Genomic DNA, 23254 nt, shown 5'->3' with positions numbered 1-23254 from the left:
ATGAAAAAATGCAATCAGGCAAGAGAAGGTGATCAAGGGTATCCAAATGGGGTCAGAGGAGATCAAACTCTCACTCTTTGCAGATGACATGATCTTATACCTGGAAAACCACAAGGACTCAACTACAAAACTCTTAGAAGTGATCAAGGAATACAGCAGCATCTCGGGATACAAAATCAATATTTACAAATCAGTAGCTTTTATATATACCAACAATAAAAGCTGAAAAAATAGTCAAGGACTCTATTCCTTTTACGGTAGTACCAAAAAAAGATGAAATATTTAGGACTTTACCTAATAAAGGGCGTGAAAGAAAACTACGAAACTCTGAGAAAGGAAATAGCTGAAGATGTTAGCAAGTGGAAAAACACACCATGGCTTAGAAGAATCAACATTATTAAAATGTCCATACTTCCCAAAGCAATATACAAATTTAATGCAATCCCTATTAAAGCACTACTGTCATAGTACTTCATTTTATATGGAATCAGAAACCTCGAATAGCCAAGACATTACTCAGAAATAAAAACAAAGTGGGAGGAATCATGCTGCCAGACTTCAGGCTATACTGTAAAATCTATAGTGATCAAAACAGCATAGTACTGACATAAAAACAGAGAGGTAGATGTATGGAACAGAATAGAGAACCAAGAGATGAACCCAGCCACTTATCGTCGTTTGATCTTTGATAAGCCTATCAAAACATAAATTAGGGGAAAGATTTCCTGTTTAACAAATGGTGCTGGGTGAATTGGTTGGTCACGTGTAGAAGACTGAAACTGGACCCACACCTTTCACCATTAACAAAAATTGATTCTCACTGAATAAAAGATTTAAACTTAAAGACATGAAACTATAAAGACACTAGAAGAGAGGGCAGAGAAAACACTTGAGGAAATCAGCCTGGGAGAATATTTTATGAAGAGGACCCCCTGGGCAATCTAAACAACACCAAAAATACATTACTGGGACTTGATCAAACTAAAAAGCTTCTGCACTGCCAAGAACACAGTTAGTAAAGCAAGCAGACAGCCCTCAGAATGAGAGAAGATATTTGCAGGTTATGTTTTGATAACTAGAATCCACAGAGAACTCAAACTAATAAGAAAAGAACAAGTGATCCCATTTCATTGTGGGCAAGAGACTTAAGCAGCAGCTTCTCTGAAGAAGACAGGCGCATGAACACATGAAAAAATGCTCATCATCTTTAATCATCAGAGAAATGCAAATCAAAACTATGTCGAGATACCATCTAACTCCAATAAGATTAGCCCATGTAACAAAATCCCAAAATTACAGATGTTGGTGTGGATGTGGAGAGAAGGAAACACTTGTGCACGGCTGATGGGAATGTAAACTAATACGTCCCTTCTGGAAAGAAGTTTGGAGAACACGTACGGAGCTCTAAGTAGACCTGCCATTTGATCCTACAGTTCCTTTACTAGGTATATATTCAGATGACCAGAAATCACTTTACAACAAAGACATTTGCAGCCCAATTCATAATTGCCAAGTCATAGAAGCAGCCCAAGTGCCCATCGACCCATGAATGGATTAACAAATTATGGTATATGTACACCATGGAATATCATGCAGCCATAAAAAAGATGGAGACTCTACCTCTTTTATGTTTACATGGATGGAGCTGGAACATGTTCTTCTTAGTAAAGTATCTCAAGAATGGAAGAAAAAATATCCAATGTACTCAGTACTATTATGAAACCAATATATAATCACCCACACTGTCATACAAATGATAAAGCCCAGAAAGAAGAAGAGAAGAGGAGGGCAAGGGGAGGGAGCAGGGTAGCCAGCTGGAGGGAGGATCATCACCTGTTGTGCATATTGCAAGGGTATGTGTCAAATATATTAAAAGTAGAGTATAAATGTCTAAGCATAACAAGTGAGGTGAAGGCTATGTTAACCAGTTTGATGTAAACATTCCAAATTATATATGAAATTAGCACATTGTACCCCATAAATGCAGTAATGTACACAGTTATGATCTAATAAAAATAATAATTTGGCAGAGAATTGCAAATCAAAATTTGGTGGCTCCTGCCTGTAATCCCAGAACCCTGGGAAGATGAGGCAGGTGCACTGCTTGAGCCCACAGGTTTGAGACCATCCTGAGCCAGAGCGAGATCCTGTCTCTAAAAATAGCTGGGCGTTGTGGCGGGCGCCTGTAGTCCCAGCTACTCAGGAGGCTGAGGCAAGAGAATCGCTTAAGCTCAGGAGTTTGAGGTTGGTGTGAGCTGTGACGCCACAGCATTCTACTAAGGATGACAGTGTGAGACTCTGTCTCAAAAAAAAAAAGAATTTGCTACTCTCATCATGATTATCATTATCACCACCACTGACATCATCAGGGCCCATAAGCCCCTTGCTTCAGGCCACAGGGCTAATCAGCGGCCCAGTAAGGATTAAATGCACAGAGATAGCTCCACCAGTAACTGAATTTGGTGGCCGCCAAGGGCCTCCCAACCTCCAGGGCCTCTTCTAAGACCACAGAAAAGCCCCTAAGAATTCCAGACGCTTGATTGATATATGTGAATGTATGCCCGTCTACACTGTGAGCTATGATGCCACAGCATTCTACTATCCAATTAATAAATAAATTATTCCTAGAAGCTAGTGTCAAGTGATTCAGCAAAATATAAATTATTCCTAGAAGCTAGTTTCAAGTGAGTCAGCAAAAAAAAAAAACAAAGAAAACGATACATAGGTTCTATTATGTGTACATATTCTCATGCATATATGTATACATGTGGGTAAATGATAATTTATGTGCATGCATGGATGTTAGAAATAAGAATAATTTTATTTAGGGAGTGGGCATGAGATGTTAACACCTTGTTGTATTCAACACTTTTCGATATATGAAAAATCGCATACCTTGGAGAAATATGAACATATTAAGCCATTTGGGGGAGATAGTTTTGGGTAGTTTTTACCTATAGAGCCCACTGAATAAATATTGCCAGATTTTTTTGGAATATACAAAAGCTATCATATGCTAGATAAATTATAAGACAAATGTTTCTCCTAAAGTAGCCATCCAAAGCTGTACTCATAATGTACATTAGCGACCAGGAATCCGCCTGGCAGAACTTGACGACTAGATTCTAGAGAAGGCGATGGGGCTCATTGTGAGCCATGTAGGCTGCTGACTTACCAAAAGCAATTGTAAAACGTCTGTAAGTGAGAATGGAAGGGGCAGGGGCAGGAGTCTATCACTCTGGAAGACACGACCACCAACTTAGGAAGAAGGGGGGCTGCCCCGTGTGCCTGTGTTCTGATTCTCACAGTGACACCTGGGAATAAGCAAAGTCCTGCCACCGCAGCCGCTCCTGTAGCTAATCCTTGTGGCAGTTGTTGGCAGCAACACAGACCTGTAATCTTTAGGTCATGAGGAATTTATATCATGTCTAAGTCTAACCAGCTCTTCCTTCAGCCAGCTTAGAGAGAGCCTGTTCCGTGCCAGGTTCTGTGAGCTCAGGATGTGTCTGTAAACAACATAGACCAAAGCCCCTGGCCCAGGGGAGGTTTATTCTAGCCGGGGAGGCACATACACAGCAGTGGTAATAAGAGCTATAGCACATGTTGGGAGACTCTGTGGGGAGAGTCAGCAGATTCAACCTGCTACGTCAGACTTGTGGTACAAGGCTGATTCTGCTTATCAAAGCCCTGTTTATTAAACTTTCAAAGCCTAAGGATTTTTGGTTACGTGAGCCTTGTCCCCACACATGTTAAGATTCACTAGTAATTCAAACCAAAAACTTTTGGGAATATGTAGGTAAGTCTCCTTTGGAAGAAATGACTGTTTTTGTTTTCAAATGTAATGCTTTTACATAATATGCAAAATATATATAGGATTTTGAAAATTCTGAAATGTGTGTCCTCTTATTCTGATTCTAATGTAGTACTGATCTGCAATATTTAATGTAGGAAATTGCAAATAGATTTTTCTCCCCTGGATCTCAAAAGAGTAGCTTTCCAAAAATGAGAAGCAAAGGAAAAGTCTCGAACTGCAAGGCTGAAGCCACACCTGAATCATTAGGATGCTCCTTTGTGTTCCTTTCCTATATATCTCTAAGAAATTAGGTTTCACAGGTTCCTTATCACCTAGCTTTTATGGAAAGAAGAATTTTGAGTGTTCTTTTCTGATTCGAAAGACACTCAAACAATGTAAATGGGCTAGAACCTAGACAGAACTCCAATTAATAAGAAAAGAGCAAACAACCCCATTTATAAGTGGGCAGGAGACATGAACAGAAACTTCTCTGAAGAAGACAGACGGATAACTAACAACCTATACAAAGTGCTCATCTCTCCCTAATGATCAGAGAAATGCAAATCAAAATTCCCCTGACCTCAGTGAGATTAGCCCACGTCATAAAGTTCCAGATCTCCAGATGCTGGCAAAGATGCAAAGAGAATAGAACCCTTTTACACGCTGGTGGGGTTCCAAATCGATACAACCTTTATGGAAAGAAGTATGGAAAATTCTTAAAGAACTAAAAGTCCACCTTTTATTTGATCCTGCAATCCCATTACTAGGTATCAAGAACAAAATCATTTTACCACAAAGACATTTGCACCAGAATGTTTTTGTTGTTGTTGTTTTGCAGGTTTTGGCTGGGGCCAGGCTTGAACCTGCACCCCTGGTATATGGGGCCGGCGCCCTACTCCTTGAGCTTCAGGTGCCTCCAGCACCAGAATGTTAATTGCAGCTCAAGTCACAATTTTCAAGTCATGGAAACAGCCTAAACACCCATCAACCCATGAATGGATTAGCAAATGGTGGTATATGTACACCGTGGAGTGTACTCAGCCATAAGAAAAGATGGAGACTTTACATCTTTTGTGTTTACCTGGATGGAGTTTAAATTCATTCCTCTTAGTAAGGTATCTCAAGAATGGAAAAAAACACATCCAATGTACTCAATAGTATTATGAAACCAATATATAGATAATTACATGCCCACATGAATGATTAAATACAAATATAGCCTAGCAAGGGGAAGAGCAAAGAGGGAGGATGTTTGCCGGGATCTCACCGAATGTGCAGTGTGAGGAAGAGCTCAACTACAACTTGAACCTTATCTTAGAATTGAAAACAATGTAACCTAAAAATGTGTACCTTCATATTAATTTGAAATCAAAAATTAAAAAAAATAACGGGAGAACCTAAAAACGAGAGAAATGTAATTTAGCTATTTAAGAGAAACAGCTACTCCCGAGCCTTTTAAGCAGTGGTCTGAGGGTGAAGATAAGCTGGCCTTCTGGTCACAGTCAGCCCTGGTCACTGAATACTGTGGCCAAGTAAGGTGTTCTCGTTCTGGTACTGCTTTGTGGAGAGCCTTCTTCCCCCATTCACACAGAATAACCTGGTCCGGCCTCTCTAGCCGTAGTTGATGTGTCCAGACTGTGCACAGGACATCTTGTGGACATTGAGGACTGGTTTGAGAAAGAAAAGATGGTCTCCCTCTGGGCAGCTGAAGCCCAAAGCTTGGGAGTGGTCAGCAGCTGTGTTCTCCACCAGGGAGAGCAAGCTGTCCTGCTTTGTGAGAGAGAGAAATGGTGCTGGCCAGCCCAGAGAAGGCTGGGGAAGATAAAGAAGGGGCCTCTGGTTGCCTCTAAATCCGTGCTCCACCTCTGTGGCCCAGCTGGGTCACATGAGCAGTTGTGGGAGTCTCCTCGGTGTCCTGACACTCCCTTCTTAACAGTGTGAGTTGGGCTTCTGTGCGTGCCCCCTAAAGAGTGAAACACTCAGTCTTAGGGGACAAAATTCAGTTCTCATCTCCTCTGAAAGGGCCACAGACAGGAAGACGAAAAACAGTTCAAGAAAGGAAATTAGGGTAACCCTAACCCTAACCCTGAGGAAATTAATTAAGGAAGTTTCCAGGGCTTCGTGAAATGGGTGGAAATCAGAGCTAATCGTGTTTCTCTTAGACATGACTCCAGACTCTCACTGTACCATTGGTGTGACCCCCTCAGCTGTGTGAGTCACAGTCAGCTCAGTCTTTTCATCCTGTTCCCTTAGGTCAGGTGTCCACACTCAGCTCAGTCACTCTGTCTCCACAGGGAGGCAGAGACGACCCTCTGGAGACCCGTGGGCCAGAGCCAGTAAGGGGAGTTGTTTTCCGAGGCCTGTTTAAGGGTAATGATTTTGACAGCTAAGTTATGAGCAGCATTAGTGTCTGTCTTCCCTAACCCTGCTTCCCTCCTCAGTTGCCCAGCTGGTTTAGGGTCCCCTTCCCGAGTGCCTCATTTGAGGGGACACTTCTGATAACGGAGCCTTCCAGATGCAACCAGGTCTTCTCTTCCATCCCCAACACACTCACTGTCAGCAGGGAGGCGGCAAAACCTGAAGAGAGACAAGGGATCCAACCCGGTACAGTGTAAATACCTTACGGGAGACAGACACACAGAGTCTCGGTCACAGTGGTGGAAATTAGCCACAGTCTGAGGCGGCTGCAGAAATCTGTCAGCAGAGAGGAATTCAGCAATGACTGAGGTCCAGGAAGATGGGCCATGGAAACAACCCTCACAAGTTCTAGATTCCTTTTTGTTGCAGCTACCAAGGAGGTCACACACCCCTGGCCCACGTCACTGTCCCCACATCGCAGTCACCTAAAAAAGCAGCCCCATGCTGTTTGGAATGATGTAATTATCTCCTTAGTGGACCCTTGTTTAATCCCAGAAAAATTTAACATTTTTGTGTTAGATTCAGAAACAATTTGTTCATGTTTGGTATTTTAAGAATTTGTTGTGATTTAGAGAACTTGACCTATTAGAACAAGAGGTCAGCCTCATACTTCTAATTTGAAATGTAGTTGAGAATTGATTTAGATGTGTAATTTTAAGTCGAGGAATATAACAGTAAAGTTTAGCAAATTTATAGCATTAAAATATTTAGGAGAATTCGGTATTTACCAGATTTGTATATTTGATTGGATTGGTAAGAGTGAAGTAGTTTAAAGATTCTGTTTACTAACTAGACCACTAAAGTACTTAAAAAGAAAATCAGTGCATTAAATGTGTAAGTGCAGTTTAAGACGTTAAAGGAAATTAATTAAACTACAAAAGCCCTTTTATAAATAATTGTTAGGCCAGGCATGGTGGCTCACACCTATAATCCAAACACTTTGAGAGGCTGAAGTGGAAGGAGCACTTAAGGTCAAGAGTTTGAGACCAGCCTGGACAACATGGTGAGACCATATTTCTACAAAAAACAATAGCCAGGCACGGTGGTGCACATCTCTTGAACCCAGGAGTTTGAGGCTTCAGTGAGCTATGATTGTGATAATATACTTCAGCCTAGGTGACAGAGCAAGACCCTGTCTCTAAAAAAATAAAAATAATTGTTAACATTTGCTGTATTTATTAATAGAATAATAAGATTTGTGAGTTGAAATCATCAATAAGTTTAAAGGAAAACTGAGCTTGAAATTGGTAACTTTAATTGAATATTAATTTTTTAAGTAGCTTTTGGATTTTGTTTTGTGTACAAAAACAAATCAGAAAACCTACATTGATATTTCAGAATTTTATCTATGTAACCCCCTGTCCTGAATATTAGAGGGTTAGTTTAATCCCAGACAGGACTAGTCCAGGTGTGGCCAGGGCTGATCCCAGGACTCAGCTACTGAACTGGGTAATTTAGGGTCAGTGAGATAGTTCAAGGGATATATTCTCACCCGGGGTATTCCTATAAAAGTTACCTTTACTCTAGGGGCTCCCAGACCCCAGGGAAATGGGGATCTGGCCCAGCCCCATGAAGGTCCTGTGTTGCTCCAGGCTGGACCCCAACTGAGTCAGAGGCCCTAGACTCAGATTCGCCCTCCAGCAAGTTAAAGTGGCTGGGACTTGTTCAGGTCATGGCCGGCTGACTGACTAAGGAGGGGGTTGCAGTCCCTGAAAATGCAAACCTGAGGTAATTTCCTCTTCACAACATACTTGCCCCACATCTTGCCTTTGATAAAGATGCTTAGACAGTTGACAAACTCTGAGCATCTGTCAAGCAGTCTTTAGCGTCTTCTGTTTCTGTGAAGAAAGAATAGAGTCTGCTATTCTTCTGTAAATAGTGAGTACTTCAAAGAGAATAGTTTTTGTTTTGTTTTTTAATTTAATATTTTTTACTTGCTTCTTACCACCCAAGAAAGCACACACAGAATTCTGGCCAGGAGAATACCTAGGAACACAGTGAGAAACTGCTCACGCAGATAGCAGGGAGTTCATGGCACTCCTGGCTGCTGGGTATCAACCCAGGCAACTCCCAGCGCTGCCCTAAGTTTTTTTTTTTTTTTTTTTTTTTATTAAATCATAGCTGTGTACTTTAGTATGACCATGGGGCACCATACACTTGGTTCATAGACCGTTTGACACATTTTCATCACACTAGTTAACATAGCTTTCGTGGCATTTTCTTAGTTATTTTCCTAAATTCTGTTTGCTTAGTAGAGGCATTGTGATTACAAGGCCAGTTCTCAATAATCAACACTTTCCCCCAGGTAGGCAGCTTTATGGAAAAGAGCAGGTCTCTCTTTGCTCTTTAGAATCTGCAAGGGTAATGACGTCCTTGTGTTCTGAGGAAGGCTGGATGGGACTTCTGTTCAGCCGCAGTCTTTGTTCTGTGGGCAGGTAGTTGATCTCTTCTGAGGCGGGCACCTTGTGTTTCTGGCACAGGCATTACAGATACATTCAATAGTTCTCTGTTTTAAGTCAGTTAACAAATGTTATTGCAAGAGCAAACTTACGTAAGACATAGTAAAGGTTGACTGATGATGATTTAAAGCTAAAATGCAAGTTTTGTTATTAAAACAGATTTGCAAATAAGAACAAAGTGAAAAATAGTATTGAGAGGGGAATGTAGCAATGGAAACCCAGTCTCCAGAATTTCCATTATCCTTATCATTTTCCAGACAGAGGTTAATTGAGAGGGTAAGTTCAGCATACTTTAGCCAACATAATTGTATAAAAAAAAAAAAAAAAAGGAAAAAAAGTGAATGCTAAATGAATTAACATAGAGGAGGGAGTGAGACAAAGAGAAAAGAATATTCCCATGTGCTGACTTCACCTTGCCACTGGACTTCCCAGTGCAAAACATACAAGCACAATTTTCGGGGTCCCATTTTTCACAGCTTTCCAGAATCACAGATTTTTGAAGCTGAAAGATTGCAAGAGTTTACTTGACAGAGAGTGCGAAAGAAAGTTTTTCAAATTTTGAAGAGTCATGAAAATAAACAGTGTATATAGTCATTCAGAACATCATCATGTCAGTAGCCATAAAAATAGGGACAGGCCCCAAAACAAGAAAAATAAAGCCAGCCAGGCAGAAGGGGAAAGAGAAAGCTGGCCTGAAGCAATGGCCCCTGTTCTGGCTGCACATTAACTCAGATCAGCCAGGGAGCATCACAGTTAGTACCTGGGACCCCCAGAGATTGTTTAAAAAAGCTTCCCAGGTGATTCTTACTTGCCATCAGAATTATGGGAGTACTGGCCCATGGAACAATAAATTCTTCCCTCGTTTCTGTTCCTTTCGGCATATCTGCTTGACGGCCTGGCCTTGCAGAGCCTGACAGTATCTTTTCTGGCACATCTTTGTATTTCACTGATGCTGTTAATGGTGTAGATAGCTGACACTGAGGGCGATGTGACAGGGACTGTGATGGCTAGCTGTGGGCTGGGCCGTGATGACCTCACTGAGTCCAGCGGAGGACTTTGGTGTGGTTCCTTTTCTGGTGTGGTCAGCTTGCTCAGCCTTGCACTATCACTGCCTCTGAGTTTTGATAATCCATTTTATTTATAGCAGATGGCGTTGATGATTGCCCATTTATCCCTGAATTAGATTGGAGTCTAGGCCAAAAAACAATAAAGGTGGTAAGTATCCCACATTTGAAGCTTAGATAACTCCAAGTGCAGGACCAGCTACTTCCCTCTTCCAGGAATGCCGGGTGGCCCAGCTCAGCAGAACTGGACCTCCTTCTACCCCATTGCCTCATGGGGGGTGGGACACATGAGGTCAGCAGGCTAGTTTGGGGGGAGTACATCCTCCTGCTCTCTGCAAGATCAGGGACTCCCAAACCAGGCTCCCTTCCTGTCCTCAAGGGACTGTCCTTGTGTCATCATCATTCTGAGTCACTGAAGGGCCAGGACTTGCTGCTTCAGGCCTGGTGTCACCTCTGAGGAAGGGCCAGGAGGGACGGCCCAGCTAACAGGGAGACAGGCAAAGCCTGTGCACAGCGTCTGCCCAGGGAAGGGCACAGAAACACTGAAAAATTGGTTTTGAAGTTAGTTGACAGGAGACAAGAAAGCTCACAGACCCAATCTGGCCTGCCACCTGCTTCTGTGAGTAAAGGTTTATTGGAGCATATATCTACACACAAAGCAGCTGGACCCCCAGGTCAGCTACCTCTTTCCTCATTCCATCAGAAGACTGAAGCATCCCCTCTGGACACATGGACCAGCAGACTCAGACCTGAGCACAGTTGAGGGCAAGTGGACCACACTGAGCCCAGGAGGAGAAGGTGCGGCTCTGCATTGCGCTTCCAGGGTCACTGGGATCCCACCAGCCCAACCTTACCTAACTGGCTGCTGGGTTTCTAACATGTGCCCAGCCAGTAGACTGAGGACGTCCCCTCTGGGGAGAACCGACACGCTAGTGGTAACTATATTGAACAGCTCAGATGCTGAACATTTTCACCATTGCAAAGAGTTTATAGTCAGCAGTGATTGAGGAATAAGACTCCAGGGTAAGGGTGGACTCTTTTTATCCCATCATAAGCTTTGTATAACTAGTTTGTTTCTAAAAACTGGCAGTTATAAAAATTAAAATTAAATTTTAAAAATGGTAGGCATTGTCTGTAGACCTTTGCCCCCCAGTTTGAGCAAGGGCGTTATATTTCTAATACACAGGTTAGCCACAGCTCTTGCTGGGGGTGTTTGCAAGTCTCCTTCCCCAGGAACATGTGACAGTGTACAATGACCACTATTTGGGTGGTGGGCACACTTATAACCTTGAATCAAGCATAACAAAATCAATACATGTAACCAAAAACATTGTACCCTCTTAATTTTTTGAAATTAAAAAAAAAAAAAAAGGCAACACAGGCTTGCCTGTGTGTAACATCCTTAGTGGGTATGTGAAAACCACCCAGAGAAAAGTGAAAGGAGAAGTAGAATATGGTGTTTTTATTTAGAGCAAAAATCTGGTTTCTCATGTGAACCCCGTCCCCCAATAGTTTTTAGTTCCTGGGTTGAAAGGTGCATCACTGGTCCATCCACAGCAGACATTGCCACACTGTTGAGGCATCATGCTTTCTGCCAAGGACAGAACGAGAGGAAATGACCTTACTCAGAAAGGGGAAGTGTGAGGCTGAGGGACAACACTCTGACCCTGAGAGAATAGGGAGACTTTGCCAGGTTTCCTGGGGAGGGGCAGGGTCACCTTTACCAGAAGTCAAATGTGCCGGAGGGGAATAAGCTTCTCGACACCCAGATCCTTGGCTGCACAGTGCTCTCCATGCCCCTTCACTCCCCCAACTGCAAACTTCCTACTTTTAGAAGTTTCAGGAAAAAAGCCATGGGTCAATTACTGAATTCCAATTTTTTGATGACTTTGGGAACATAACCAGAACTCCCTGGCTGGTTGCCCTAAGCAGATTAATTTATGAGATGCTGTTATGTTCTTTAGAGAAAGTTCCTTAAACAGAAAAGAAGAGAGCTTCTGATCTATGGTGAGGCAGCCTGCCTGCACTGTCTCAAAAAGAAAGAGAGGACACTGACCCCATAGTATATCTCCACTGCCCTCAGAGCAGCTCAGAAGGGCAGCCACCAAGAGCTCAGAGCCAGGGAGGCATCTGTGTGAGGGGGACACAGGTGCTTGTTTCACTCTGGAAAGGTCCGGGGGAAGAGTGTCTTGAAACATCTGCAGTGTCTCGCTCTCGGCCTGCAGCATTCCAAGTCAAGCAGCCTTGCACACAAGAGAGGCCAGAGACGAGCCCCCAGCAGGGGGACTGCACACACAGAAGCCCAGTCATTTGCATTTTCCAGTTGTCTTTAAGTCAGGCAGGACCCCACTTGAGAAGCCAATCCCTCCACCCCCAGCAGAGCCAAAGAAAATTACCAGGCCTGCCCAGGCAGGTGGACCCTGAGTGCTGTCAGCCCCTGTCCTGAACCAGGACCTGTGTGAATCTAACCTGAAACTGTGCAGGTCCTGTCCTGCTCATGCCCATCCTCCCATCGGTAATGTTTCTGACCAGAGTCTACCAGGTGAACAGCTGGTGATGCTGTGGTTGGAGGGAAGCAAGAGCTATGCATTGTGGTGATTCTTGGCTCCAATACCAGGCCAAGTCAGGCCTTTATTCTTTTTGCTAATATGTTGAGCACCATGGACATGTGTACTTTCAGAAATACTATTCTAAATTGCATTGAGGAGCGAAATCTCTTCCTAGCCTTAGGGATGACTCATCACACTGAGAAGTCTGGTGCCCCTCAAAGCTCTGCTGCCTCTGTCTCTATAGTATTGATTTTCAATCAGTATGCTCTGGCACACTGGTGTGCCATGAGAGAATCTTGGGTGTGCCATGAAACTTTTTAAAGATCGTTAATTATTTTTGAAAGAAGTTCAAAGCACAGTAAGTATATGTAGGATAGAGCATAGAGTTAAAAGTGCTAAGCACCAGGGACAGAGTGATCTGAGAAAAATCCAAGCATCACTGCAGGCCTTGAGTACTAAAAACAATACTCACTAGACACAGCACACTGTCCCAGCCCTCAGTCATATTTAGCAATGATAAGAAAAAGGCAAAACAGGAGTGTAGTAAACAGAATGTGTTAAGATCAATCATGCAATTAAAGAAAAATTACTTGTTTTTTAACCTTGACTCTCCCTTGGAAGCTTTCTGCTGTGCTATATTTTCTCATGCCTGAGATTGCAGTAAAAACCTGTGAGGATCATTGGGAGGGGGCTGCACCCTTGACTCCCTCCAGAGGGCTCAGGATATTGGCCTCCTTGGATCCCTCAGTTCAAAGCATATTGATGGAATAGGTGTTATTCATTTTGTGTCAAGTTGCACCAACAAGTATAATTTTATTGTTTTTATTTTGAGCAACATAATTTAAGTGTGCTGTAGACGTTTAACTACAGCTTCAAATGTGCTATGAGATGAAAAAGGCTGGAAATCACTACTCTAGAGTTTGGAGAATCAAATGCTTTATGGCCATGACATTGCTGGAAGTTTCCAATGATTGAAGACAGTGTCTCCTAATGTGTAATCAGCCAGCCCCCACTCTGCACTAACATTGTCTGCTTCTCCCCACAGGCACAGAGGGTGCACAAGAAGGTCCCCAGGCCTGGCCGAGCGCACCACTGCTCCGGGAAGAGACCTCATTCCATCCCTTCGCCATGTGCTACCGCAGCAAGCCCTATGCCTGGCAGCAGCCACCAGCCCTCCCTCAACAATCCACACCTGGGGTCCAGCTGGACAGGGCTGCCTCCTGGGCACCAGCAGGGACTTGCTGAACAAGCCAACAGTATCCCCAGCCCTCCCTGGTGTTTCCAGAGAAGCAAGTCCTTGTTTTGTTTGCCTACAGAAGGCCCCTCCCCGGCCTCCTTAGAGGAACCACATTGGTTTTCAAACACAGGCACTCGAGGGCACAGGGCATCGGAGCAGAGGCACGGCCATCTCCTCTCCATTGATGACCTAGAGGGGGCCCAGGAGACAGATGTGGACACTGGCCTGCGGCTGTCCTCCTCAGACCTGTCTGTGGTGTCTGCATACTCCGCTCCCAGCAGGTTCTGCAGCATGGCAGAAACACCTCTGCCCTCCGAGGGATGCAGCAGCCGTTGGTCAACACACAAGGATTCTAGAGAAGGACCACTGCCCACTGTCAGTAGGGGGGCCACAGCGGCCCTCTGGGCTTCCCTCCCTTTCTTTACCAAAGGGTCTTCCTGCTCCTCAGTGACAGCTGGTACTTCTCCCCTGTCTCCCAGTGCCTCGCCCTGCACAGACTCCTCCCCACTACTCCCTTCTGACTCTCCCAGAGCAGGGCAGACTGGCAGAGATGGGCCACCACCCCCAGGGCCTCCCGGTCCTGCAGATAATGACATGGAAGAATTCTACATCTGATCACCCTGTCTGTTGTTCTTCAACTCACAAACTCACGCTGGACATACCAGTGTTCTTAGTTACAAGGATCACTAAGACAGGTGCCCACCACCACCCCTCCTCGGCTGAGAGGTGATAGATTTCTAGGGACTCCGTGGGAAAAAACTCATTTTTATGCAAATAAATTCTCAACAAATTTAAGTTGTAAGATACATTTTTTGAATAGTCAGCATTTGAGATAGGGTCTGGTGGGCTTATGCAATTTAAATGCTTCCTATCATTTTTTAAATGAAAAGAAAACCTAGTCAGCTGGAGCCTGTTCAGCAATTTTTCATGGTGTGAAGGAAAAAAAAAATTAAGTCCGAAATGTTGAATGTGGGAGAGACCCGGTGACACGTGGGAGAGGTTGGTGCTTGGTGCCAGGCAGCATGCCTTCCTGAGTTCTTCGGTTCTTTATCTGTATTTCACTGTCAGGGAATGGTGGCCCTGAGAAGTTTTAAGCTCTACTTAAGTGGAAAAAACACCTTGATAAAACAGCTGAAACACACAGAAGACTACTGGTAGTTCTTCCCTGAAAAGCCATGCAATATCTGAAAACTCTGGATTTACACAAAAGTGGCTGATGTGCTCTTAAAAAATTAGCATGAGTAGGGTGGCACCTGTGGCTCAGTGGGTAGGGCGCCAACCCCATATGCCGAGCATGGCGGGTTCAAACCTAGCCCCAGCCAAACTGCAAGAAAAAAATAGCCAGGCGTTGTGGCGGGCGCCTGTAGTCCCAGCTACTTGGGAGGCTGAGGCAAGAGAATCGCTTAAGCTCAAGAGTTAGAGGTTGCTGTGAGGCTGTGAGCTGTGTGAGGCCACGGCACTCTACTGAGGGCCATAAAGTGAAACTGTCTCTACAAAAAAAAAAAAAAAAATTAGCATGAGTAGCAGACCCAGTGTATTTGTAATGTAATTTGAGTTCCAAAAACTAGATATGTGTGTACCTTTTCAGCAACACAGTTACTGGACGGCTGAGGGGCTGCAGGAGACCACTCCACTGCCTGAATTTATCTGGATCGCTGAGGAAGAGCCGTTTGCTGCAGTTACAGAATTACAGGCTATTGGACATAAGGGGTAGGAAGTCTTCAGATTATTCAACTTTAAAAACCACAGTCTAAGGGATTTATATATGAGGGCTGTCTGGAAAGTATCCAGCTATTGTTAAGATAATAAATATCTCTATTTTTCATAGTACATGGCTGGATACTTTTCAGAAAGCGTGTGTGTTTGTGTGTGAGAGAGAGAGGGAGGAGCTGCGCTGAGCACTGCTTTCTGCAGTGAACATGCCTGGTCATCCATCGTGTGCTTTTCATTTTAAAATAACTTGGAACACTTTAGCTGGCATTTTGATTGGACAGATAAATAAATTCTTCCCTCCCCAAAACAGGACTCTTCACACAAGAAGCTCTCCTAAGCAAACACTTGTGCTCTGCCAGCCTTACCTGACTGCATGGAGAGCTTTAATTATAAAGCTGGAGCTGGAGGCTCGGCGTCCGTGCTCAGTGCTTAGGGTACCAGCCACATACCCTGAGGCTGGTGGGTTTGACTCTGGCCCAGGTCTGCTAAAAAAAAAAACGACAACTGCAACAAAAAGATAGCTGGGCACCGTGGCAGGTGCCTGTAGTCCCAGCTACTTAGAGAATCGCTTAAACCCAAGAGTTTGAGGTTGCCGTGAATTGTGATGCTACGGCACTCTACTGAGGGCGACATAGTGAGACTCTGTCTCAAAAAAGAAAAAAAAGGTGGAGGCTGCAACCATTCAAATGGAATTTGAATCTCACCTCCCTCTCACCCCAGTAAAGGTGAATTTACAACTCCAAGTTCAGCAGCGCCAGTGCAGCACTGGGGCAATGCTAAGCTGTTCCTGGATACTGTTTACCTTTGGAGAAGAGCCTGGGTTTGCCTCGCTCATTTCCCAGTGTGGTGCTCTTTGTATAAATTAATCGTAACTGTGTTCATCTCCTTGGAGGGGCCCACACCAGCCCAGACAGAGTCTTCGAAACCTTCCCAACACATCCCTCCAGGTAGCTATAACCAGTCATCAGCCTTGACCTGAAGCCTCAAGTCTTTGCCATCCTTGGGTTGGGAGCCTTAAATCCTGCCCCAAACATCCTGCACTTCCCAGGACTCAGAATTGTAATCTTCTGTCCCAATTTAAATAAATTAAAAATGTAGTCTCTTCTAATTCTGGACCAAGAGTAAGCAAAGTCTTCCTGGAAAGGGCTAGATAACATATTTTAGGCTTTGCCAGCCATGCAGCCTTTGTTGCAACTACTCACTTCTGCCACTGCAGTACGAGAGTGGCTGTGGGTAAAACAGGAGTGGAAGTGGCTGAATTCCAATAAAACTTTATTTACAAGAACAGCTGGTGGGCCATATTTGGCCCAAGCATTGTAATTTTGCCAGGCCTTGGGCTAGACTGCTGCCTGAGGTTGGTTCAAGATGCCAACCATAGTCAACAACACAAAATTAAATTCTGCAGCCCACAGCTGCTACGTGGTCATTCTTGGAAAATGGGCTAGTCGGGTCACACCAATGACAACAGAACCACAGGGCCCAGAACAGTAAGGGGCTTCTTTCTGCAGAGCTGATTCCTAGAAAGCCACTAGCACTCCTGCCCAGAAATGTGACTCAGAGTTGCTAGCTGGTGATGAAAAGCAATATGCCAACTCAGAGACAGAGATATGGACTCCAGTGAATAGGGCAGAGGTCATCGAGGCATGAGCCAGCAGACCAATGGCCATGTGGTGGCTCCCCCGGCTACATCACGAGCCACTGCCCCAATCTCAGTGTCCTCAGGTGTCCCCAGGATTGCCACAGCACCCGGCTCTGACGGGCTCTGGTTCCACCCTTTCTCAGTGACCCACCCTCATCACAGGCAGGCTGCCAAACAGAGTGACCCCAAGGATGTCACAGACGCCACCTGGAAACAGAAAATGTAAAATGTCCCCTTCTGTGAGGGAGAAGAAGGGAAGCCCACCACAGATGGCATCGTGCTCTCCTGTGTGGAGTCAGGAGACGACAGCCACTCCTTGGAGATGGAGTCATGGAGCACGTTTACCAGGGCCTTCCCTCCCGCCGGGCGTGCACTGGCTTGTTCCCACAGAGGCAGGCTCCTCACTCCCTGGAGGGCCCTGACGCTTCTGGAGTCTTCTCCTATGCTCAGACCTTTTCCATTAAAAACACTGAGGTTGCCTCATACATTATTTCTATCCTAGAGTAGGCTCTGGGATGTAAGACATATAGACCTTAGCCCTTATTGGAGCCCAGTGTCCGGGCTGCCAGGTCTTGCTCAAAGCCTATATTAGCACCTTGATCCAGTTACATCCAGGCCTTAACGATCCTCCTTCCAAGTAAGAACCTGCCATATTCCTGCTCCTGGGCTCACTGTGGCCTGCACTGAACACCACCTGGTGTCTGCTTTAAAACACAAATGGACCCATCAAGTCCTGCAGAAATCGTCTTGGGGTACCTTAACTGTTTCAGATGAGCATGAGTGGGACTGGTGGGAGCACAGGGTGAGCCACCGGAGATTTTTGTGACAGTTGGGGATATACTCAAGCTGGGTTTTCGTATCGGCTGCTCCTTGAGCCCCTGGCCCCAAGGGCAGGGGACGGTCACAGTGGAGTGTGTTGGACTAGGCAAAATCAGGCATACACTTGTGTGTGAGTGACTTTGAGCTCCCGCCTGATGTCTTTAGCCCCAGGTAAATCATGAGCAATGCAGGTATTTTCCCTCTCTCTATAGATGAATGAATTCTCTAATCCATTGACTAAAAGGTATCTGAGTAGACTCAGAATTCCTGCAAGAGAGTTTTAAAGGCCAATAAAACCAACTGTGGAAAGCTGCTTCCTCTCTTTCCACCCAGAACAGTATCAAGGAGCAGGTCTAGCAGTCTGAATTTCAGGAGAGCAGCAGGAACGCTGAGTACTGCTTCCCTGCCCACGCCGCGACATCCCATGTGCCCAGCCTGGATGTAAATGCAGGGTTCATTTGCAGGGTTCCACTTCTTTTCAAATTTCTGGAAATACAACTGATCAGATACTGCAGAGGCTTGAGAAAACAGCATGCATAAAGTAGATTGTCAATGGAAACACCTCTTTTCACACTTAACTATCAGGACAAGGAGCTTCAACAAGGTGTCAAGAACCTGAATTTAGGCCCAGTTATCTGGCCCCGCCAAAAGGTAACGCTTGGCCTGGCTTTCCTGTGGGCCACCCCTGATTCTCTCTTGCACCACCCCCGGCTCTTGCCTGCGCCATCTCTGCTTCCTCCAGCAGCTACGGCGAAGAAAGTGGTTCAACAGCTCAGGCTGGAGGCCACACTCAACCACAGACGCGAAACGATTCTGTCCGCAGAAATCTTCCACCACAAATCCCTTCAGACCTCAGGAAGTCTGTTCCTTTCGCAGTAAAATAAATCTTTCAAAGGTTTCCTAAACCACTTCTCACAAGCCAGTAAATGTTCAACACAGCTAACTTTGAAGCCTGTAACACACCAACTTCTGCCTTTGTCAACGCTTAACATCTACCTCTCTGAATGTGCATGGAGTTCTCCTTCACAAGGGTAATTATTTTATATACACTGGTGGTACTGGAAAATAAAATACTTAGTATAAAAATAAAAAGAACCTGAATTTAAAGGTAATATGTAAGTACATTCTTTCAACTTTAGCTAAAGACTTTTTTCCTAATCTTGGGCACAGAGGTCTACGTCCACAACAGCTTTATTTATTTATTTATTTATAAACTATTTATTCTTTTCTTTGGGATTCATTGAGGGTACAAATAATGAGGTTACACTGTTTGCATGTGTTAGGTAAATTCCTTCTTATAATTATGTTTCACCCCCAAGAGGTGTGCCATACACCATGACCCCCCAACCCGCTCCCCTCCCCACTCCCTCCTTCCCCTACCCCGACACCAAGTATTAGCTCATCTACTGCGTTCATATTGGAATTGAGTACATTGGATTCTTGCTTCTCCATTCTTACGATACTTTCCTAAAAAGAGTGCATACCACCTCAATCCGGGTTAATACAAAAGGTATAAGTCTCCATCTCTTTTAATTGCTGAATAGTATTCCATGGTATACACATACCATAGCTTGTTAATCCTTTCCTGGGTTGGTGGGCATTTAGGTTGTTTCCACATTTTGGCCATTGTAAATTGAGCTGCCATAAACTGTCTAGTGCAAATCCCTACAGTAAAAGGATTTTTCTTCTTCTGGGTAGATGCCTAGTAATGGGATTGCAGGATCAAATGGGAGGTCTAATTTGAGTTCTTTGAGGTTTCTCCATACTTCCTTCCAAAAAGGTTGTATTAGTTTGCAGTCCCACCAGCAGTGTAAAGTGTTCCCTTCTCTCCACATCCACGCCAGCATCTGCAGCTTTGAGACTGTGATGTGGGCTATTTCAGGGTAGTTTTGATTTGCATTTCTCTGATGATTGGGGAGAATGAGCATTTTTTCATATGTTTGTTAGCCATTCATCTGTCTTCTATAGAGAAGGTTCTATTCATGCCAGTGGTATATGAGATTGTTGGTTCTTTTTTTTTCTTGGTTAATTTGAGTTCTCCGTAGATCCTAGTTGTCAAGCTTTTGTCTGATTCATAATATGCAAAGATCTTTTCCCATTCTGAAGATTGTCTGTCTGATTTGATTGTTGTTTCCTTAGCTGTACAGAAGCTTTTCAGTTTAATTAAGTCCCATTTGTTTATTGTTGTTGTGGCAATTGTCATGGAAGTCTTCTTCATAAAATCCCCAGGCCAATATCTTCACGTATTTTCCTCCACACTTTCTTTGAAGATTTGTATTGTTTCATGCCTTAGCTTTAAATCTTTATCCGTCTTGAATGAATTTTTGTAAATGGTGAGAGATGTGGGTTCAGTTTTGCTCTTTTACATGTGGTTATCCAGTTCTCCCAGCACCATTTATTGAATAGAGATTCTTTTCCCCAGTCTATGTTCTTGTTTGGTTTATGAAATATCAGGTGGCCGTAAGATGTTAGTTTCCTCTCATGGGGTTTTCTATTCAGTTCCAATTGTCAGTGTCTCTATTTTTGTACCAATACCATGCTGTTTTGATCACTAGGGCCTTGTAGCATAGCCTGAATTCTGGTAGGTAGATATCCCCAGCTTTGTTTTTATTACTAAGAATTCCCTTGCCCATATGAGGCTTTTTCTGGATCCATACAAAACAAAGAATTATTTTTTCCAAATCTTGATAGTATGATGATGGTATTTTAATGGGGATTGTATTGAATCTGTAGATTGCTTTGGGAAGTATAGATACTTGAACAATGTTGATTCTTCCCAGCCAAGAGCATGGTATGTTCTTCCATTTGTTAATATCTTCTGCTATTTCTTTTCTTGCTATTAATTTGCTTTGTAGAGGAAAGAAAATTTTGTTCAGTATATTCCTAGGTATTTCATTTTATTTTTTGAGGCTACTTTCAAGGGAATTGTGTCCTTAATTAGCTTCTCATCTTGGCTGTTATTGGCATATACAAAGGCTACTGATTTGTGGACATTGGTTTTATAAACTGAAACATTGCTATATTTTTTGATCACTTCCAGGAGTCTTGGGGTTTTCTAAGTATAAGATCATATCATCAGCAAAGAGGGAGAGTTTGACCTCCTCTGCTCCCATTTGGATGCCCTTTATTTCCTTCTCTTTCCTGATTGTGTTGGCAAGAACTCCCAGCACTATGGTGAATAGCAGTGGTGATGGAGGCCACTTGTCTGGCTCCAGTTCTAAGTGGAAAAGCTTTCAGTTTTACTCCATTTAGTATACTATTAACTGTGTGTTTGTCATCAATGGCTTCAATTCATTTAAGAAATGTGCCACCTGTGCCTAAATTCTTAAGTGTTCTGGTTAGAAAAGGATGCTGAATTTTAGCAAATGCTTTTTCTGCATCTATTGAGAGGATCATATGGTCTTTGTTTTTGCTTCTGTCAAAATGGTGAATTATGTTTATGGACTTGCATATGTTAAACTAGCCTTTCATCCCTGGAATGAAACCTACTTGATTGTGATGAATGATTTTTTTTTCTTATGCAGTTTTTTTGGCTGGGGCTGGGTTTGAACCCGCCACCTCCGGCATACGGGGCTGGCACCCTACTCCTTTGAGCCACAGGTGAATGATTTTTTTTTTTTAATGATAAGCTGTAATCTGTGGGCTAGGATTTTATTGAGAATTTCTGCATCTATTTTCATTAGTGAAATTGGTCTGAAATTCTTTTTAGTTGAGGTATTTTCCTGGTTTTGGTATCAGGATGATGTTTGCTTTGTAAAACATGTTGGGGGGGAAGAGTCTTTCCTTCTCAGTTTTTTGGAATAATTTCTACAGTAAAGGTATAAGCTCGTCTTTGAAGGTCTGATAGAATTCTGGCGTGAAGCTGTTGCACAACAGCTTAAATGACACAATTTCTCTGAATGCGTCACGGAGGCCAACGTGAATGGTAACACCAGCGTGTGAGTCTTTTAACAATTTCTGTCTTCCAAGTGGTGGTAACTACTGTCCAGGGATGTGCTGCTAGAAGCAATGCACCATTTCAGACAGAAGTCACATGTAGTGACAGGGGAAAGGCCTTCCTGTGACCCCCTCCGTGCTTTCTGTGATGAGGGTCTCACTGCTGCGGTCTGACGGGTTTGGAGACTGTATGGCCTCACAACCCCCTGTTCTTGCTGGCCAGGGCCTCACCCATTTGAAACATTTGGAGCATTGATCTAATCAGTTGGCATTTGGCTTTGCCCAGTCCCTGAAGGCGAACCCAGAGCATTTTAGGCCAGAGGCTTTCGGAAGCGTGGCACAGCAGAGACCAGACCGGCCGGCGGCACAGAAGCGCTGTGGGGACCCTCTGAGTGGTGCAGGTGGCTGGAGAAGAGGGCGATGTGGGGTCGGGGCGCGGGCAGCTGGGGAGCTTGGGCGCCACCTGGTGGCCGCCGTGCCCAGCAGGGTCAGCTCCTCCCCTTTTCATTGCCCGGGAGAGAGAGACTGGGATGTTATTCCGCATTTAATTTTATCTGTTTCTTAAGGCTACAAAAGATCGAGGCAAGTTAAATTATAGTGAAATAAGGCAATGCGAATAGAAAAGCAGGTTGCGAAATAAGGAGTTTCTAAGTACCTCAACTGTAAGGAAAAATTGAACTGCTGTAGTTGAAATTCCCACAAGCCAGAGCAAAAAGGAAAGAGAGTACTTGGCAGTTCTCGTTTGTCATTAAAGCATCTAGAGACATTGTCTCCTTTCATTGTAATTTCAGTGGCCTTGATGCAGTTCCTCAGAGGAAACCAGGTTTTTCTTACACAGACTTCTAAAATCACCTTTCCCTTCAGATTTTCACTGGGGATTTAATCAGCAAGGTTCTTCCTTTGATCCAAGTTTACGTCCTTCTTGCTTGGAGGGTGGAACTCATAGGACCTGGGACAGAGGGTGCACCCCGGCTTTGGGTGAGCCTCCCTAGACAGCCTCCTCCAGTCACACTGTGGGGACAGGTGGAAATTTCATTCTCAACAGAAAGCCCAGAGGCTGGCCTCATCCCGGGCTCTTGAAGCCGTATCTGTGGAGCTCAGAAAACAAAGAGCAGGTGATAGGGTTACTCCACCCTCAGAAGCTGGCTTTGTCCCCTGTTCAACCAAGGCCACACTGTCCCTGACCTCCCAGTCTCCTCCTTATCACATAATGAGGTGGGGAGCAGGAAGACACCACTGAGCAGAATGGACTTCCTCCCAGGCCTTTGCCCTTGGCCATGGTCTGGAGACTGCAAATACAGCCTGTCAAAACAGAGAAGCTGACTTGGGTCTCAAGAGATTCCTCTCATCCTTTCCACTCCAAAACTTGTGTCCCTCTCCTGCGAGATGAGCCTCCTGTGCCCTGGACAAGCTAAATCACCTCCCACCAAGCTAAATCAGGAATCCTCCTTGGCAGTAAAACTCCATGGCTGTCTGCGCCTGTTCCTCACCTGCACTGGTTCTGCAGACTTGGTGACTCCTTTGTTTCCTTGGTCAGTTTCAGAGTTCACAGCTTTACCACCAGCTTGCCAGGAGCTTCCCTCTGTCCAGCCTTGCCCTTGCGGGAAACAGGGAGCCAGCTGCAGTT

At 44.3% G+C, this 23254-nt stretch overlaps 1 protein-coding gene across 1 annotated transcript in view; it reads left to right on the top strand.

Annotated features, from left to right (window-relative positions):
* The window catches only part of FAM124A (family with sequence similarity 124 member A), a 62718-nt gene extending 47826 nt beyond the window's left edge, over positions 1-14892 (top strand). Inside the window, exon 4 of the mRNA XM_053564060.1 lies at positions 13329-14892. Coding sequence (XP_053420035.1) covers positions 13329-14135 — 807 coding nt within the window. The 3' untranslated portion in view covers positions 14136-14892. The remainder of the gene's footprint in view (positions 1-13328) is intronic.
* Positions 14893-23254: the final 8362 nt, after the last annotated feature.

The sequence above is a fragment of the Nycticebus coucang genome, chromosome 15 (assembly GCF_027406575.1).
Source record: "Nycticebus coucang isolate mNycCou1 chromosome 15, mNycCou1.pri, whole genome shotgun sequence".
Classification (NCBI taxonomy): Eukaryota; Metazoa; Chordata; class Mammalia; order Primates; family Lorisidae; genus Nycticebus; species Nycticebus coucang.
The sequence above is the reverse complement of the archived record's forward strand: the minus strand, read 5'-3'. Positions and strand labels throughout refer to the sequence as shown.